Source organism: Procambarus clarkii, chromosome 69 (assembly GCF_040958095.1).
Source record: "Procambarus clarkii isolate CNS0578487 chromosome 69, FALCON_Pclarkii_2.0, whole genome shotgun sequence".
Taxonomy (NCBI): domain Eukaryota; kingdom Metazoa; phylum Arthropoda; class Malacostraca; order Decapoda; family Cambaridae; genus Procambarus; species Procambarus clarkii.
In genome coordinates this window covers 23631097-23648887 of record NC_091218.1, presented here as the reverse complement: position 1 = coordinate 23648887, position 17791 = coordinate 23631097, and the positions used below count along the sequence as shown (strand labels likewise).

The 17791-nt window shown below is 37.0% G+C and overlaps 1 protein-coding gene across 7 annotated transcripts in view; it reads right to left on the bottom strand.

The window, feature by feature from the left end:
- nej (nejire) overlaps positions 1–17791 on the bottom strand; it is a 131838-nt gene that overhangs the window by 38957 nt on the left and 75090 nt on the right. For 5 of the 7 annotated variants that reach the window (XM_045765149.2, XM_069311247.1, XM_069311248.1 and 2 more), the window contains 9 exons: positions 15921–16038; positions 14472–14691; positions 13127–14364; positions 11647–11804; positions 7759–7839; positions 5900–6250; positions 5024–5284; positions 3317–4721; positions 2719–3023 (listed from right to left, as the gene is read on the bottom strand). In XM_045765149.2, coding sequence (XP_045621105.1) covers positions 2719–3023; positions 3317–4721; positions 5024–5284; positions 5900–6250; positions 7759–7839; positions 11647–11804; positions 13127–14364; positions 14472–14691; positions 15921–16038 — 4137 coding nt within the window. The remainder of the gene's footprint in view (positions 1–2718; positions 3024–3316; positions 4722–5023; positions 5285–5899; positions 6251–7758; positions 7840–11646; positions 11805–13126; positions 14365–14471; positions 14692–15920; positions 16039–17791) is intronic. The other 2 variants (XM_069311245.1, XM_045765157.2) reach the window with 2 other exon arrangements.

Here is a 17791-nt window from a genome sequence, read left to right as displayed (position 1 = left end):
AAGTATAAGGCACCACCAGTTGTAAGACGCAAGGTGAGTTTTGTACATATTTCATACAAAAATACTTGAGCTGCAATTGTATTGTACACCCTCAAGTTGACCCATTACTTAAAATCCCACACCAATATTATATTTACATCAAATTACTCTTAACATAGACCTTATCTTGAGATGATTTTGAGGCTTAGCGTTCTTGCGGTCTGATCCTCGACCAGGCCTCCTTTTTGTTGCACACCCCCAAGAAGCAGCCCGTAGCAGCTGTAACTCCCAAGTACCTATTTACTGCTAAATAAGGACATCAGGGTGAAAGAAACTCTGCCAATTTGTTTCTGCCTCCACCGGGGATCGAACCAGGAACCTCAAAACTACGAATCTGAAGCGCTATCCACTCAGCTCCCAGGCCCCAGGGTTTATTAATTAACACTTTCGCGCTATCTGGACGCGCCGGAGTGTTCGGTTTCGTCTAACGTAAACGCATAGTGGACATAAAGTTATGTCAACTTTTAAAATATTTGTATAAAATTCAATTTTTATCCGATTTACTTTGGGTTTGTTTCAAACTGCGCGCTATGAGGCTCTCTTTCTCACCACTAGGCTGCATGGTACAATAAGTTCATGAAAGGTGTGGATAACTTCGATCAAATGGTATTTTGTCCCAAACGGGTTGCAGGTGGGTGACTTTAGCCGTTTATACTGGTAATTCTTCCCCCATATCATGTATTATATGCATATGTCTGTCTAGGGAATTTTATTCCGATCAATATACAACCAAAAATAACTGTGTGCAACAAGTATAATCTTGACAAACATAACAAAAGTAAAAATATTTCGTGTGTGTTTGACACTCACTGATATGTTCCAGCGTTGTTTTATATTTGTCGCTATTCTAACTTACGCTTTGTTGACATTTTTTACCTATGGGCACATAGAACATTCTATTGCGAACACATTGACATAAAAATGAATGACGTACATAGAAAATGAATGTCATGAGAGTGAAATAAGTATAAACTTTCAAAGCGCCGTGCGTCGTCCCGTCACCGATACCGGGTAACAATTTCACCACTTCCCACACTCTTGCGGGCGGGCTGCATCATTATTCTACGCTTATATTCATATCACCGTGTTGGGAATTTCATTGCGAGTCCATTGATACCAAAATTAACGCTGTAGAGCAAGTGTGGAGGTGATTACAATCCCAAGAGTAAAAACATTTTGTTGCTGATGGGCGCTCACGGCGAGTCATCTACGTAGTTATTTATTTGGTGCTGGTATCCCTATATGTTTCGTGACTTATTTTACTAATGTTCTTCTAGAGAATTTTATTGCGAACACGTTGGTACCAAAATGAAATACGTAGCATGAGAACTAAGGTCAGAAGAGTAAAAAGAGTATACACATTTTTGTTTTTACGCTTAAGCGATAAAAACGCAGCGCGCACATTCGGTTGGCTGAGTGACCTTTGCGGAGAGCGCGAAAGTGTTAAATAACTCCTAAAAATCTAAATCTGCAGTTTTTTCCTTTACTGAACATAATACGAAATTCTTTGGATGCAAGGAAAAGACAAAAGCTTTTCAGTGTAAGCATCCAGAGATGCATGGTAATCTCCCCAAAGCCTTACCGATAACTGATGAACAAGCCATTTGCAATGTACAACTAGGTGAATCAATTTATATTATGCATTGAAATATCAAAAGCTTTTGTTGTCTTCATAACATTATTTAAAGTACCTGAAAAATTCAAAGATCTTCTTTTGCATCCTTGTTATAATGACAATATTAGGAGGCACCAGCTCCTAAAAGGGTGATGCAGCAACTACTCCCTAGGTCAAGTTCACTTACACCACTGCTTACTTTACTAGCTGTGTGTTTCAATTACTCTTAACAACACTACATGAAAGATTACCACCATTCCATATTTTACTCTGATTCTATGTACTTTACATATACTGTATATCTGTGAGCTACAGGTTTAAATGTTAAATCCTCCTTTACCCAGTAGAACTTCGAGTATCCACTGTATTGATAATGCAAATTAAAAAAATATATTGATGTCAATAATTGGCACCAATGTACAGAGTAGACTGACCTTGTACAGCAACGATATTGATAAAAATAATACTACCTTTAACAAAGATTTAATAAAAATGCTAAAACTATTTTTTACCCTACATATCTATGCTTGCTTCATACAAAATGCATATCCTGTTCAGTAAAGGCAAATCTGCAGATTACAATTCTTAAGGGTAATGTATTGTCAAAATTACTAGCTTTTACTTTGGCATACATTATAGGTATCTCCTATGATTAAGCAGCCTCTTCTCCCGAGTGTTCTTAATGTCATTAAACTGTTGTACAAAATTGCCTGAATTTAACCTACCCAAGGACCAATGAACAGAAAACAAAAACTCACTTCAATTTTGCGAGCCACTATCATTTTACTACATCAGTTTTTGGCCTTAGGTAAACCGTATGTCAAAATGCGATGTACTATTAGGAGAATCGGTTGGATTAGGAGTAATATCAAAACAAAATAAAATTTTAATGCAAGGTTTTAAAGTAATTGAACAACATTAGAGTGCAACAAAGAATTGAGGACAGAGCATTTTTGCACAAAATGTCCAAAACTCACTCTGCGGCAAAGAACTGGGGATGGCTTATATTTGGGCAAATATGATGTCAACCACAAGAGAAAAAAATGAACCAAAAACTATCATACCTGTTCCATAATTGCTCCATTCCTGGTAAAACTCGGTTTTGTTGTTGTTGCTGCTGCTGCTGTTGTTGCTGTTGCTGCTGCATAACAGCATTAGGTTTACCCATGGGATTCATTTGTGAGACCTGAGGACCCATGTTAGCCATTTGTGCCATGGCATTGGTAGGTATCTGTGGGCGGACCTGCTGCTGTGGGGCTATGGGAGGGGGCATCATGGGTGCTTGACTGACTGCAGCATTACCAGGATTACCCTTCCCATAGCTCACAGCAGTAGCAGGCCCAGTTTGTCTCGCAGCTTCCTCCTGAACCTGACAATCAAAGGCTGATATAAGTCAACAGATTTTACTGTACATTTAATAAGCAAAAATATAATTAAACCATTATTTTGCCGAGTGATTAGATTTCAGCCACTGTTTAAATAGAATATATTATAAGATTAGTAATTCATGGCTAAATATAGACTGTGTGTAAATATATACATTATATATATATATATATATATATATATATATATATATATATATATATATATATATATATATATATATATATAATGCAATAATCCATTACTGCATTATATAAAAAAATTAGCATAACATACCTGAGCAATGGCCTTCATAACATTTGGTGGTGGTGGTGCTTGAGTGGCTGGTTTGATCCCCGGCTGAGTATTGTGGATGGGGCTCTGAACAGGTGGAGGAACTGGAGTAGATGGCTGAGGCATGGATGGATTGGCTGTCACACCAACCATCCGTGCATTCATCTGTTGCATTCTTCTCTTCATTAACTGCTGCTGCTGGAACCTCTGTTGCATCTCTTGTTGCCGTAATTTTTGTTTAATGTTAAAGCAGTAGGGAACGACACATCTTTGCTCTTTGCAATTTCTTGCATGGTAACAGCAAAGAGCAATGAGTTGTTTACATATTGCACATCCACCATTATTCTTCTTTTTGCAGGACTTTGTATGGGACAAGACTCTCTTCATTTTCTGGCATGATGGAAGCCTGCAATTTGCATCTCTGCACTGAGAAGCATGCACCAAGGATTGAATACACCGCTGTATGGACTGTCTACGGGCCTCTTGTGGGTTCAGGTTCTTGTTCTCGGTATTGACTGACCCATCTTCTAGATCCAATCCAAGTTTTATCATCTTGTGATTATGACCTTCTGCCTTGAAGCAATTAGTACACAAATCAAAGTCATCACACTCTTGACAGTGATATCTTGTTTCCACATGAGCCTTGCAATGATTACATGTGTAGACAAAACGATCTTGCCCTTGGTTATGTAGCTCATACATCATGACCATTGTGGAGTACTTGGCACGGCGTAACGATGAGAACTCTAAATGTCGTTCACTAGCCAAAGTGAGGAAGGCATCTCTACCATCCATGAGATCACATACCATAATGGGGTCAGGGTCTTGAATAGGAGGCAAACTAACAGCAGACTGTGCACTATGCAATCTTATTACAAAGAATACATCTTTGTGTTTCTCCATTGTGGCAAATATTTTTTGAGCAAGATCATTGCAGCCTGCTGCATTGCTCTTACTCTTCGACTTGTTCTTCTGTTGACTTTTACTTTTGTTCTTGTTTTTGTGTTTCTTTTGACCTTTCTTCTTCCCATCTTGACTGGTTTCCTCCTCTTCCTCCTGTCCCATAGCTGCCTGTGCTGCAGCTTCGGCTGCCGCTGCCTCCTCCTGTTTTCGTTTTTCCTCCTCCTCTTGGTCTAATTCTTTTATACTCTCTTCCATCACATTGGGCCAGAAGTCACCTTCGAAATAGGGTAACTCTGCAGGAGATTTCATGTTGTCTTCAAAGGCTTGTTTGTGGATATCCTTATAATCTAATACTATTCTTTCTATGATACCTTTATCAAGCATCTTCTTGTACCATTCTTGCAGGCGCTTTGGTTTAGGAATCTTCTGATCACTAGGATGGCAGTGGAAGATATAATCATCTCCTTCTGAGGGTGGACATGCCCAAATATGTGCCATAGTATACCTGAAATGCAGAGCAAACCTCTTGATGTAGACAATGTATTGTGTATATATATATAGACAACTGTAAACCTATACACACATTTATAATGTCAAATATATATTATTTACACTTATTACAAATAAAATTCCACTAACTCAATATATAAAACCAATTTTAAAAAGTCTACATAAAACTCAAAAAATATACACAAAAAATATGGGTGAGCTCCATTCTAAAGAGCATAATGTTTGTTGACAAAAGGTTTACAAGTAAACTAATTATTAAGTAAACAAAGTTGCATAGCTAGAAAAAAGCACACTTACCCCAACTGTTTAACATAATCAAGATAACCCAGGAGAATTTCATGGTAGACTGCAGTTCTATATTGTCTTGGTTTGAAGAAATGTACACTATCTAAATAAGCTAAGTACACCCTGCGAGTATTTGGTACAGGACTGTCAGACCCATACTCCTGCACATGCATACCGAAGAAGCACACATCGTGCCCATCTATATCTTCATACGCAAACAGAGCTTTGGCACGATAAGGAAACTCGGGAGAAAGTTGCCCTGTATCCACAAATCTGAAAAGCAACAACTGGATTAGTATCCTTAATCTATGCCTAATTAGAAAGCTAATTATTACTTTTGAGAGCTAATCCTTTTCTTCTCATAGAAAATACTGTGTGCTAAGTTTTAAGATTCTTCCTCCAGGATAAGAGTGCAATATGTAAACAACTGCCAATAGTCTTTGCATACGGGCATTAATGGCTTAGCATGAAGCAGTTACCTCATATTTTAAGATTAGAATTTAAACAGTTTAATAAGATGCTCTTGGGTAATTGAAGAATTCTGTTGGCAGGAAAAAGCATAAGAAAAACATTACAGCATACAAATGGAAGTAATGCTTGTAAAATAAATCTTAATCAAGATTGAACAATATAAAAACACAAAGAAACTTCCAATTAATGCATCTGAATCTGCTATACTCCAAATTAGATAAATCATATTAAAATAAAAATAACAGGAGAATAATTTACAGATGCAAATATTTATTATGTGATACTCTTGATAAATTTTTGCAGTAGCTAATAATAATCATCCAAAAAGCATAGTAAATTTAACTACCTTGTAACAATATAGTGTATTGTATACATTATTGAAATACAGTACAAAGCTCACAAGCCAATTTTTCTCACCTGGTTTTCATGCCTCCTTTAACTTCGACAATTTTATCTGTAGAAGACACGACCCTAATATAAACTTCACCAGCACCAGCCTCTTTTTTCTTTAGGAAGTTGTTGACCCGAGTTTCCAAGAAATTGCTCAATTTTGTAGTAGGCAGTTTCTTGGAAGTAAACTTGTTCTCTTTTCGTAATGAGTTTTTTTTCTTGAGACAACCATCACAGACAAAACCTTGTGGCCAAATTGTCTCCATGTACAGCACACATATCTGGTGCTGCTTTCGGCCACATTCAAGGCACTCTACCAGAGGTTCCAAGTCCAGGGCATCATTTTTCATTTCGGTGAATTGGGATTTCTTAATCATTCTATAAAATAAATGAACCATTATTCATTAACATATGATTATGAGCATTATAATGAAATTCTTACTAAATTTAGACTTGAATTTAATAATCATTCATAGGAACTTTGATGAATTTTTTTTTATGAAATAGTTCAACATAATATATTTAATCTGTAGCAACATCAGAAATGCCAGCTACTTTCACGCTCACAGGAATTACAGGGGCTACAAATGATGTCTGTATTATCTCAGGATCAATCAGTTTCCCCCATCAACAAATCAACGGAGACAAAGGCCAGCTGACCATAGCATTAGCTCAGCTAGAAGCAACACCACATCTGAACTGGGAATGAGAGTACTTGAAAGACAAGAAATAAAGTGTGATAGAGAGGATATGTCAAGCTGCAGAGAAGTGGAAAGCTGTGTTCCACTGGGCTATGTTTTAGGACCACTGCCCTTTTAAATCTATGTAAATGATCTTACAGAGGGAGTGAGCTTGTACAAGTTGACATCTGTAGATGATGCAAAGTCAATCATTAAAATACAAGCTGAAGAGGACTGTAGGGTGCTGCAAGAAGAGCATGACAAACTTCAGGAGTGGCAGATTAATGGCTGCTGGAATTCAAACCAAATATGCTTAAAGTAATGAAAATGGGCAAAGGAGATAGGAAACCTGTATTTAAACATAAGGGAAAGGCAATTACAGTACCAGAAACAATGAACAATCAATGAGCAGGGCTGGTCCAAAGTGAGCCAGGTGGACTGGGATACAAGGCTAACTGACCATAGCACCATCATTCTCACCACAGCTCAGTTCCGAGCAACACCACTTCTATCTCTGCCAACTCAGCCTTCCCACCAGATGTACTTTGTTACAGCCACCAGCCATGGCCAGACTACCACCATCTGCTCTCTACTGCCTCACCTCACAGCTCCCCTCATCTTGACATTGTTGTATTATACAACCACCACCACCATTATAATCTTTGTAACAAATATATATAATTGATATCCGTATTGAAACTTCCATCTGAAAGAGTACCAAAAAAAAAAAAAAAGTTTTGACAACCTCAATCTGTAGTCAAATCATCTACAGGACAAACCTTTGAATGAGTCTAATTTAGGTGGTTGGGTGGTTAGGTGATGTACTATACTTCAGCCACTGTAAACTATCCATCAATGTTGAAATACAGTTAAATCAATCAAAACAGCAATAAATTCTTTTAATAAATTTTACAAGGCAAATACTAGTCTGGATTTCACCACAACCCCCCTTCAGAATTCCAGAATTTTTACAAAGACTAAATTTTGGAGAGAATATCCAGTGGGGTGGATTTAATCTGTTGTGAAGAGAAATCCATTAAATGATGCTAATTTTGGAGGATAGATTGCATCGACCAATGAACCATGATAAATAAAAGTGCTTCAAATATAGTATAAGTATTTTTTTTAATAAATCTCTACCTGTAAAGAGATTAAGTATGTAATAAACACACAACATGATAAAGCACATGGTAGAAAGCTACTTACAAAGCTGGTTGAGATGGATCATCTCCTAAGGTTATGCTGTCTCCCTGGATGTCATTAAAGCATCTATAGCAGTAAGTATATCTGGAAAAAACAAATATATATTTTTATAAATTACCATGTATATGCCTTAAGTTAACTTATGTTAAACTAGATTTCAGAACAACCCCTAGAATTTACAAATTCATCTTCAACAGGCACAAGTGCCTGAAAAACACTATATTGTGCATCCGCCACCTAGACAGCACGATAAATAAAAAAATTGACAAGAACACAAGTTGCTGTTTATAATATAAGGTACTAGAGAGGGGTAGCAATGATACCATGTTGATCGAGGACTAAATTCATAGTTCTGTTTTTTTTTATAGGAAAATTGACTGGGTAATAAAGGATTTCCATGGAGTAGAGGACTACATATTTGTAGATATGATAAGAGCCCAGTAGGCTCAGGAATCTGTACATCAGTTGATTGACGGTTGAGAGACGGGACCAAAAAGCCAAAGCTCAACTCCCGCAAGCACAACTTGGTGAGTACAGCTGGAGGACACTATTAGACCTGGAGTACACCCAGCACAGAGTGGATACTGAAGGGATAAGATAAGAGCCACATGATGCCAGTGGCCATTGTACTGTGATCGATTACATAAGCTGGATAAGCTGCTACATAAGCAGGATGAATACACATGTCCTGAGGGAAACAGGACCAAGAGAGAAGAAACCAAATGGTTGAGAAGATTCCTTCAAGACGTCTGATGAAACAGGCTACAGGTAACAAATAAATTAAATGATAGAGAATATAGCACATAAATGCACACATCATCCAGTGAAATAAAGATTAACGAATGCAAGGTAGCTAAAAGCTTAAAAAGTTATGAAAAAAGTATTGACAATATAAACGAGTACACTAAGACCGGGAGAGAAATAAAAGAGCAATTTGAAAATGACATATATATAGTTGCTAAAAATAAAGAGCAGTCAAAGTTACTACAGAACCTTATTAGAAGAAAATCAACATTAAGGAACAAAGTTATTTGACTAAATACAGTTGGATATGTTCTTCTAGGAAGTAAAGTTGCAGTCTGTGAAAAATTTAAGACAGACTGGAAGGCAGATACAAGATATAATATGAGCAAAGCAGTACACATAGACCGTATTTTGCCATGGATGATAAAAAGAGGCAGCAGAGATAATGTGTTACCATCTAATGAAAGTCTATACAGTAATGTGTCATTAGCAAAGGAGGGGGCTCTCAAAAATCGGGAAACTGGAAACGTGGTGCCCATTTTTAAGATAGGAGACAGATGTGAAGTCTAAACCAGCAGACCTGTGTCACGGACGTTTATATCTTGCAAAGTAGTGAATATCAGAAAGATACTAGTGGAACATCTTGAGGATTAACTTTGTATGAGAGAATGATTTTAAAAATCAAAATGCATGCCTTATAAATCTAATAGTAGTCTATGAGAACTCTCATTAACACTTTTTGCCGTCGGTGACGAATATTGGATCCATAAATAACTTTAAGAATGTCCAGCGGTGATGCATTTTGTGCACAAATTTAAATATGTTAAAATTCCTTTTTTTTATCGATTATTATGGGATGTGTTTTAAAATGTGCGCCAACGTTTTCCCATTATCTGTGATGGCCCATGTGGTATCACAGCACCACATGCCACACGGTAGGTTCATTGTTATCGCGTCTACTCTTGTGACTGCTGCGGCTTTCCCCTCGCGTTCAACACGTGTGCCCGTTCCGGCTATTTTTCCTCAGCTATATTTGTTACAGCCTTTATACACCATACATTTACTCCAAGATGGATAGCGATTAAGAGCAGAGCCATTCCAGGGCGAAAGCAGGGAAAGGAATATGTCTGAGTGAGAAGCTAAGTAGTGTTCGCCAAAAGTACTGCAAAGTGAAACTCTCACCAACAAAATTTCAGGCCTTAGTTGAAAATTTTTCTGATCTTGATCTTGAAAGTGCCAAAAGTGACACCAATGCAAGATAATGAGGTGATTAAAACTGAAACAGTAAATAATGATGAAATTAAAAGTAGGGGGGAGGGAGGGGAGTGATGATGATGGTACCGCCACACGTGCAGGGCCTGCTAACAGAACTCGTACCGGGTGTACCGCTCATACCCAACATGCCCCATGCACCAGTTCTGGTCTACACCATTTTTAGACAGTTTTACTGGAAGACCAGGCTTGACAGTACCAGTACCAAGCACTCCTCTGGGATTTTTAGTTATTTATTATGAGATTTGCTGAAATTTATGGTACAGTATATGAAACAAACTTGTATGCATCACAAAACATGTCCAATGCTTCTAACAACACAAACAGCAAGTGGGATGAAGTGAGTGTTAATGTGATCTCATGCAACAAATACAAGGTGCACCAGATGCCTATTGCAAAATGGCCCAAGAACCACAAAAAAACTATATTCTTTCATTTAGTGTGTCTTTGGTTTCACACCCCTAAATTTTGGCACAGTATATAATACATAAAGTCTGACAACATTATGCTTGCATCATATGTTAGCATCTCTTTTTGTCAGGCTGAATATTTATGTGAATTACAAAAAGCATTTTGGGCTAATACACTAAGTAACAAACAAAAATAATTTTGCACTATGATTTGTTCTATTTTGCAAAACCAAATAAAATGTTTAGTTACAAAAATAACCCAGTAAGATAATGTGTACTAGGTGCTGGTTAACACTTTCGCGCTATCTGGACGCGCCGGCGCGTTCGGTTTCGTCTAACGTAAACGCATAGTGGACATAAAGTTATGTCTACTTTTAAAATATTTGTATAAAATTCAATTTTTATCCGATTTACTTTGGGTTAGTTTCAAACTGCGCGCTATGAGGCTCTCTTTCTCACCACTAGGCTGCATGGTACAATAAGTTCATGAAAGGTGTGGATAACTTCGATCAAATGGTATTTTGTCCCAAACGGGTTGCAGGTGGGTGACTTTAGCCGTTTATACTGGTAATTCTTCCCCCATATCATGTATTATATGCATATGTCTGTTTAGGGAATTTTATTCCGATCAATATACAACCAAAAATAACTGTGTGCAACAAGTATAATCTTGACAAACATAACAAAAGTAAAAATATTTCGTGTGTGTTTGACGCTCACTGATATGTTCCAGCGTTGTTTTATATTTGTCGCTATTCTAACTTACGCTTTGTTGATATTTTTTACCTATGGGCACATAGAACATTCTATTGCGAACACATTGACATAAAAATGAATGACGTACATAGAAAATGAATGTCATGAGAGTGAAATAAGTATAAACTTTCAAAGCGCCGTGCGTCGTCCTGTCACCGATACCGGGTAACAATTTCACCACTTCCCACACTCTTGCGGGCGGGCTGCATCATTATTCTACGCTTATATTCATATCACCGTGTTGGGAATTTCATTGCGAGTCCATTGATACCAAAATTAACGCTGTAGAACAAGTGTGGAGGTGATTACAATCCCAAGAGTAAAAACATTTTGTTGCTGATGGGCGCTCACGGCGAGTCATCTACGTAGTTATTTATTTGGTGCTGGTATCCCTATATGTTTCTTGACTTATTTTACTAATGTTCTTCTAGAGAATTTTATTGCGAACACGTTGGTACCAAAATGAAATACGTAGCATGAGAACTAAAGTCAGAAGAGTAAAAAGAGTATACACATTTTTGTTTTTACGCTTAAGCGATAAAAACGCAGCGCGCACATTCGGTTGGCTGAGTGACCTTTGCGGAGAGCGCGAAAGTGTTAAGAGAATGCTCAACTGAGCAACTACAATGTTGTCAAGTGCATATGACCCTATTTTCTCCCATTAATACTAAATACCAGACAAGTTAACAAAAATGTAACTCATGCACACCTGTTCTGGTAGCTGAAGTACTTGGCATCACGAGGTATGGTGCAGAGCTGCTTTCCATAGCAACAAAGCACCTGTGGGTTAAAAGTATATTTGCGACCACAACAGTACCCCAACTGTTGCATCACAGGGTCAATCTCGGCTTCAAATACTTCTGCAAGCTGTCAAGAAAGAAAGAGACCAAAAATTAAATATACTTATAAGGGAAGATAATTTGAACATCTATTAATACAATACCATACATGTAGAGCTAAAACATATTTGACAGCCAAACTTAATTCCTTACTATCTGTATAAGAAATACTGAAAACTTTTAAAACATCCACTTCTAAGTCAGCTGAATGAATATAATTACCTGAAATTTCTGATTCATGAATGCTTCACATTAAACTAACCTTTTTCTACAAAAATTAACTGGTAAGTAAAATATCCATCACCTTTCAACATGAATATGCAATTTTACATTCAACAATTTTACTAAAATACTTGCTAAGCTGACTAATATTGATGCATATGAACCCACAACATTGCTGTCACTTCCCAAACATACTCCACTAAAATTGTTCTCTCTCTTCCCATCTAATATCCCATCATAATACTGTACCAAGAAATTTCTTTAAGTTATCAGTTCATCACAGATGATTGCAATTTACTTTTCTCTGTCTTCACAACTCGTGCCTTTCACAAGTATATATAGAATTTTCACTCTACTATATACTCCAAGTAAACTTAATATATTAACTGAATTTGCCATTATCTAAGGCTGTTTTTATTTTTGTCATTAGGTAAAGAAACATGATACCTTATATTTGTGCAATAACGGCTAAAAACTCCTTCATACCATGCTTGAAGGTCAATAAGAATATTAAAATCAAACATTATTAATGAATTAAAGATTTCCCATCGGTCAAGCAAAATAAGTGCCAAGGTTTCAAACCTACACAACATAGTAAACAGGTTATTATTTTGTCTAATTTTGTTAAGTTCTATCTTTTGAAAACATAGTGCATGCATTTAAGTATATGTCAGTCACAATTTATTTGGGAAAGAAGAAAAGTTTATTTCCATAGCACTTGTTTTAGCTTTACCAAGAACCATTGCTCTTCATCATCTACATTTGTTTACAATACAGGTATCAGTATTCATGATTCCAATCTTAAAGTACTGAACTTATAATGGATAAATTTATATATATAAATAAAGCTCCATCCGATGATAGATTACTAAAGCCTTTATTGTTTCTGCTATAAAAACTATATCAATGTTTTAACTAAGAGCTCAGAGGCTAGTTTTAATGAGCATCACAAGACAACTAAAATGCCCAAAATTTTATCAGGTATTTTGTCTAACTGCCTCATTAAAATGTATAAATTCTGAATACAGAAAAATATCAGAGATAAGGAAAACACACATTCTTTACAGCACTATGTAAATATTCTGCTTAACCTTTTCCTTATTACAAACAACAAAATTCATATCTTACTTTTGTGCAGTATCTGTAGACACGTGACGTTTTTCTATTGTATATCCACGCATTGTCAAACATCAGCCAAACATCGTCCACATAGTCCCAAGGGTCAGTGTATTGACCCGTGTCTAATTTTCTCTTAATAGTAGATAAGTCCATAGGTTTCTTAATAATATCGAAGTAATCTGGGATTCCAAGAGCTTGAGGGTCAACTGGTTGCCGGAAAGGAATAGATTCGGGATCTTGTCGATAGAGCTTTTCAAGAGTAGGTACCAGATGTTGCCGTAATTCATCTGGCTTAAATAGAGGAGCTCTATCTTTGTTGGAAGAAGCAGAGATGATCTGAGCTGGCTTGGGTGGTGGTGGGGCTGGTCTTCTTGGTGCAACTACTCCACTATTGGCAGGCTTATCACCTTTGCTATTGCTACCTTCATTTGAATTCGATGATTCGCTTGGTGTACGTACTGCTGGACTTTTAGGCTCCTCCTTAATAAATGGCTCTTGTTTAACATGACCTTCATCTGGGGCACTACTAACTTCCATTGGTTCTGGCTTAGGTTCAATTTTAATTTCCTTTCCTTCTGATTCTTCAGGTTCAGTTTTAATTTCAGGAGGTTCACTTTTAATTTGAATCTTGCATGGTTTAATATCAGATTTATCATCTGTCATCTCTGCTGGAGTAGACTGATTGCCCATAGCATTTTCTTTAGTGTGAATGGACGTAGGTACAACGGTATTTTCACTATTAGCATTTGTAGTGATCATGCTGGGCTGTGAAGTTGGTGGGAAGGAATTTTCACTACTTGAAACACTAGTCATAGAGATTGGGGTAGACTGAGAAGACATGCTCATGGGAATACCTAAAGTGACGGCAACTGAAGACACGGGCATGGCTGGAGAGGTACGATTAGGCATCTGATTCATGACTGACGAATCATTCGAAGTGCTGTAAGGTGGCGGAGGAATAGTGGGTCTAGGGCCAGACATCATATCTCCATGGGGAACAGAGCCTGGGAATTGACCTGAAGAATTAACGATGGTGCTGTTGTTACTTGCGGTGGTGGTGGTGATAGGTCCACTAATTGGAGGACCTATTACCATCTGATTACTAGGCTGGCAAATTGAAGTTGGCTGAGCTACTTGATTGTTAGCCATAGGATGATTATTAGGAATTAGATTCCCAGATGGGTGAGTTGGTCGAGGACCTGTGGGACGGGCTACCATTCCTGTAACCATAAACATCGCACCTGTACCTATCACAAGGATTATAAATTTTATTACTGCAAATGAATTTCAAAGCTGCATATGAATGTCACAAATATTACACACAAAAATATTAAACAAATTAGACATGCCCTACCCATGGTAGAAGAGCCTGAAGTCGTAGGAGTAAGGATTTGACCAGGAGCAACAATTGGTCCCGAAGGAACCACACCTGGAGCAGGACCAGGAGGACCAGGAGGGCCTGGGGGACCAGGAGCCCCATCCCGTGGAGTCGTCTGCTTCCTTTGCAAGCGTTTTTCCTCCAACTCTTTTTGAATTTTGTAAATCTTTTCAGCCAACAAATGGTAGTACTCAGGCTGATAAAAACAAAATATAAAGGTGTTTGGTAAGAAAAGATTAAGTAAACCATCAACAAATACTCATATACAAGAATATAAGAATAATGCCTAGTGGGTCTACTGGCCCACTAGCCATTATTCTTATATTCATTATAAGAATAATGACTTGGGCAAATATAGTTTACATTCACACATTTTCACATTTATTTAACCAAACTTTTTTTTTAAGTCTTTCAAGGCATCCACTTCAGTGACACTACTTGGTAGCTTGTCCACCTATTCACAATTCTGCTACAAAATCAAAACTCAATGTCTTAACTTTGAATCCACTTCCGAGTTCAGATGTAATAGTTTTAATAATGTCCCTCATTCTCCAACTTTCAAGGATTAACCCATCCTTTTCTGTATCCTTTCCAAAGGATTCCAATCATTATTTAACATAATAATCAAAATTGCACAACAAACTTGATGTGAAGCCTAGCTAGATTGATGTAAGTTTTAGGGCAACATTGGAATTCCTATATCTACTGCTATAGATAAAAAACAAATGATACTATATTAGCATTATCTCTTATGTTAACACTGTGTAAGGTCTCAATTGCATCTGTCTACTTCTTTCCAATTATAAATAGGATGAAACCTGATAGTAAAAAATAGCCCCCCACCCAATATTAAGGATTTTTAATTTACAAGTATTGATATACTCAATAATTTCCTCCAAACCAATATAACACTTAATTATTAATGAGTTCCCAGAAGTCCATACTAGGCAATAAAGAATAAAATTGAGGCCTACCCTAAGCAAAAAAAAAAAAATTATGTTGAATTTGAAGGCAACACTTGGGCAATGGAATGAACCTGAACCAAGAAATCCACAGGAAAATCACACACATGGTAAAGGGAGGATCACATCTAAAATTCAGTTTTCACAGAAGCATTTAATCTAATAATCTGCAATAGTCATTCTGGTATTTAATTCAGTTAAGAATAATTTCTTTACACCTTTTCACATGGCAGTGATTATAGAAAAATCCACAAAAGCTGAGCAAAGAGAATGGATTATCTTTCTGCTTGCCAGCCTTGACTTTTACTCAACCCAGAAAAGGCAGGGAAGCAGTAAAAGAAAATAAGGCCAAAAATATTTAAAGTGGCACCCATCCACTCACTCCATCCTCCATATCATGCAGTATAAACAAAGGTGCTTAACATTTAACACATTATAAAATATGTTTGAGCTTGTCTCTTACCCTGGAATTTGCCATTTCAAACATATCCCCCTCAACTTTTCTAGCATAGGCAACAAGATTCTGCATTCTCTTATCAAGCATAGCTTGAGGGTCTGGAGTTGGGAAGATGGCTTGTACACTGTAATGGACATGAGGCAAACATTAGGAAAATAAATCTTGAAAAATCAGTACTGTATATACAATGACACTAAGTGTTGTAGTGATCAAATACAGTACAACGAATAAAGTGGTGAAATGACTTTAGGGTGGCGAACCTAGTTGTAATTCATTCATCAGATTGTGAGAAGTGCCATCTAGCAACCTAAATGACCAGACCACCAACTGGGACACCTAATTACAGACCGGGTTGCAAGGACACTGATCCTTGGAAACACCTCAAAGTAACCTCTAGGAGGAAGTGTTATCCAAGTGTCTACAGGGAGTGAAAGCTAGGTCTTTGTGCTTCGCTTCCTACCTATTTGTACCTGGTGTTTAAAATGTCTTGGCATTCTATTTATTTTACATTTGCTCTTAAAGCTGAAGATGGTGTAATGGGTGTGGTCATATAGATAGCGACAGTGGTAATTGTGGTTACAGTGGTCAAAGTTTGTGGTTATAGTGGTCAAGGTAGCTTTATCAATGATACAGCTACAGACAGAAGGCAGAAATAATAATTATGGGAGCAGCAACTATAATAGTGATGGAAGTACTTGTAGCATTGAGCAGTAATATTGAGTGATGGAAGTGGCATTGGTGGAATGGTGGAAGTGGTAATGGTTGCAGTAATGGTAGGAGCATTGTTGGGACTAAGAGGCTATAATTACCTGTTAGTGACTATGAGGAAGTAAAATCTTGCTCTTTACACCCTGCAGCATAGCCCCTTTATAACTGGTTTGCTTACTACATCTCTTGAGCAAGATTGTTTCATACATTTTCTTAAAAGTTGTGGAGGGTGTTGGTTTCTAAAATGTATTCCACTTGCCAATTACCCATACAGGGAACACAAATTTTCTTTCCATTTCTACAATACATGAATGATAAATCCAACATCCACCAATGTCCTCTTGGCCTATTTCCCCTCAATTTAAATACACACTCTTTTTGTTCACCTTGTTTATTTCCCTTGGCACCTTGTATATAAACAGATCCCCCCTCAGTTCCTATCTGCCTCTTAATTGTGAGCCTGCATTCTCTTAAGTTGTATAAATGCAAACTTTTCTACTTTCTGACTTCAATGCCCTCTCAATAAAAACAGCAGGACCTTGCTTACTGCAGAAACTTGGTGGTGCAGTTCTGAAATTCACTGAAAACTGTATTCCTTTTTTTTAAATACCTAATAAGAAAACAATAATATGGGCAGAAAGCAAGTACAGAATGATGACAAAGAATGTACAAAATTAAATGCAAAAGAATAATGATGGCTTGGATATGGGGGTAATATAAAATGGAAGAATATAATAAAAATGCAGTTTAGAAACATTTAAAGTGGGCCATACAGGTCAATGAACACATCCACAACTGAGCTGTTAAGGTCTAACATCATGCCTGTAGTATATGTTAATGATGTCATAAAACAATAATAAAAGAAGAAACATTTAACATATACACATATTGTTATAAATAATCATGAATTAGAACTCTGCAATGAAGAAGAACCATGTTATGAGGGGAAAGAGTGTTACAAAAAATGAGCAAAGAGAACAAAATAGGTCATACATTAATCAATAGGCCATACAACAATCAATAAATAATACAACAATCACCAAAACCACCATGGGGAGGTTTTGGTTTTTATGATTGAGAATACAGGGAGCATACACCCTATATTCTCAATCATAAAGTGCAAATGGACAAAATAGATTATTTAGACTCATTCTTATGTAACATAATAA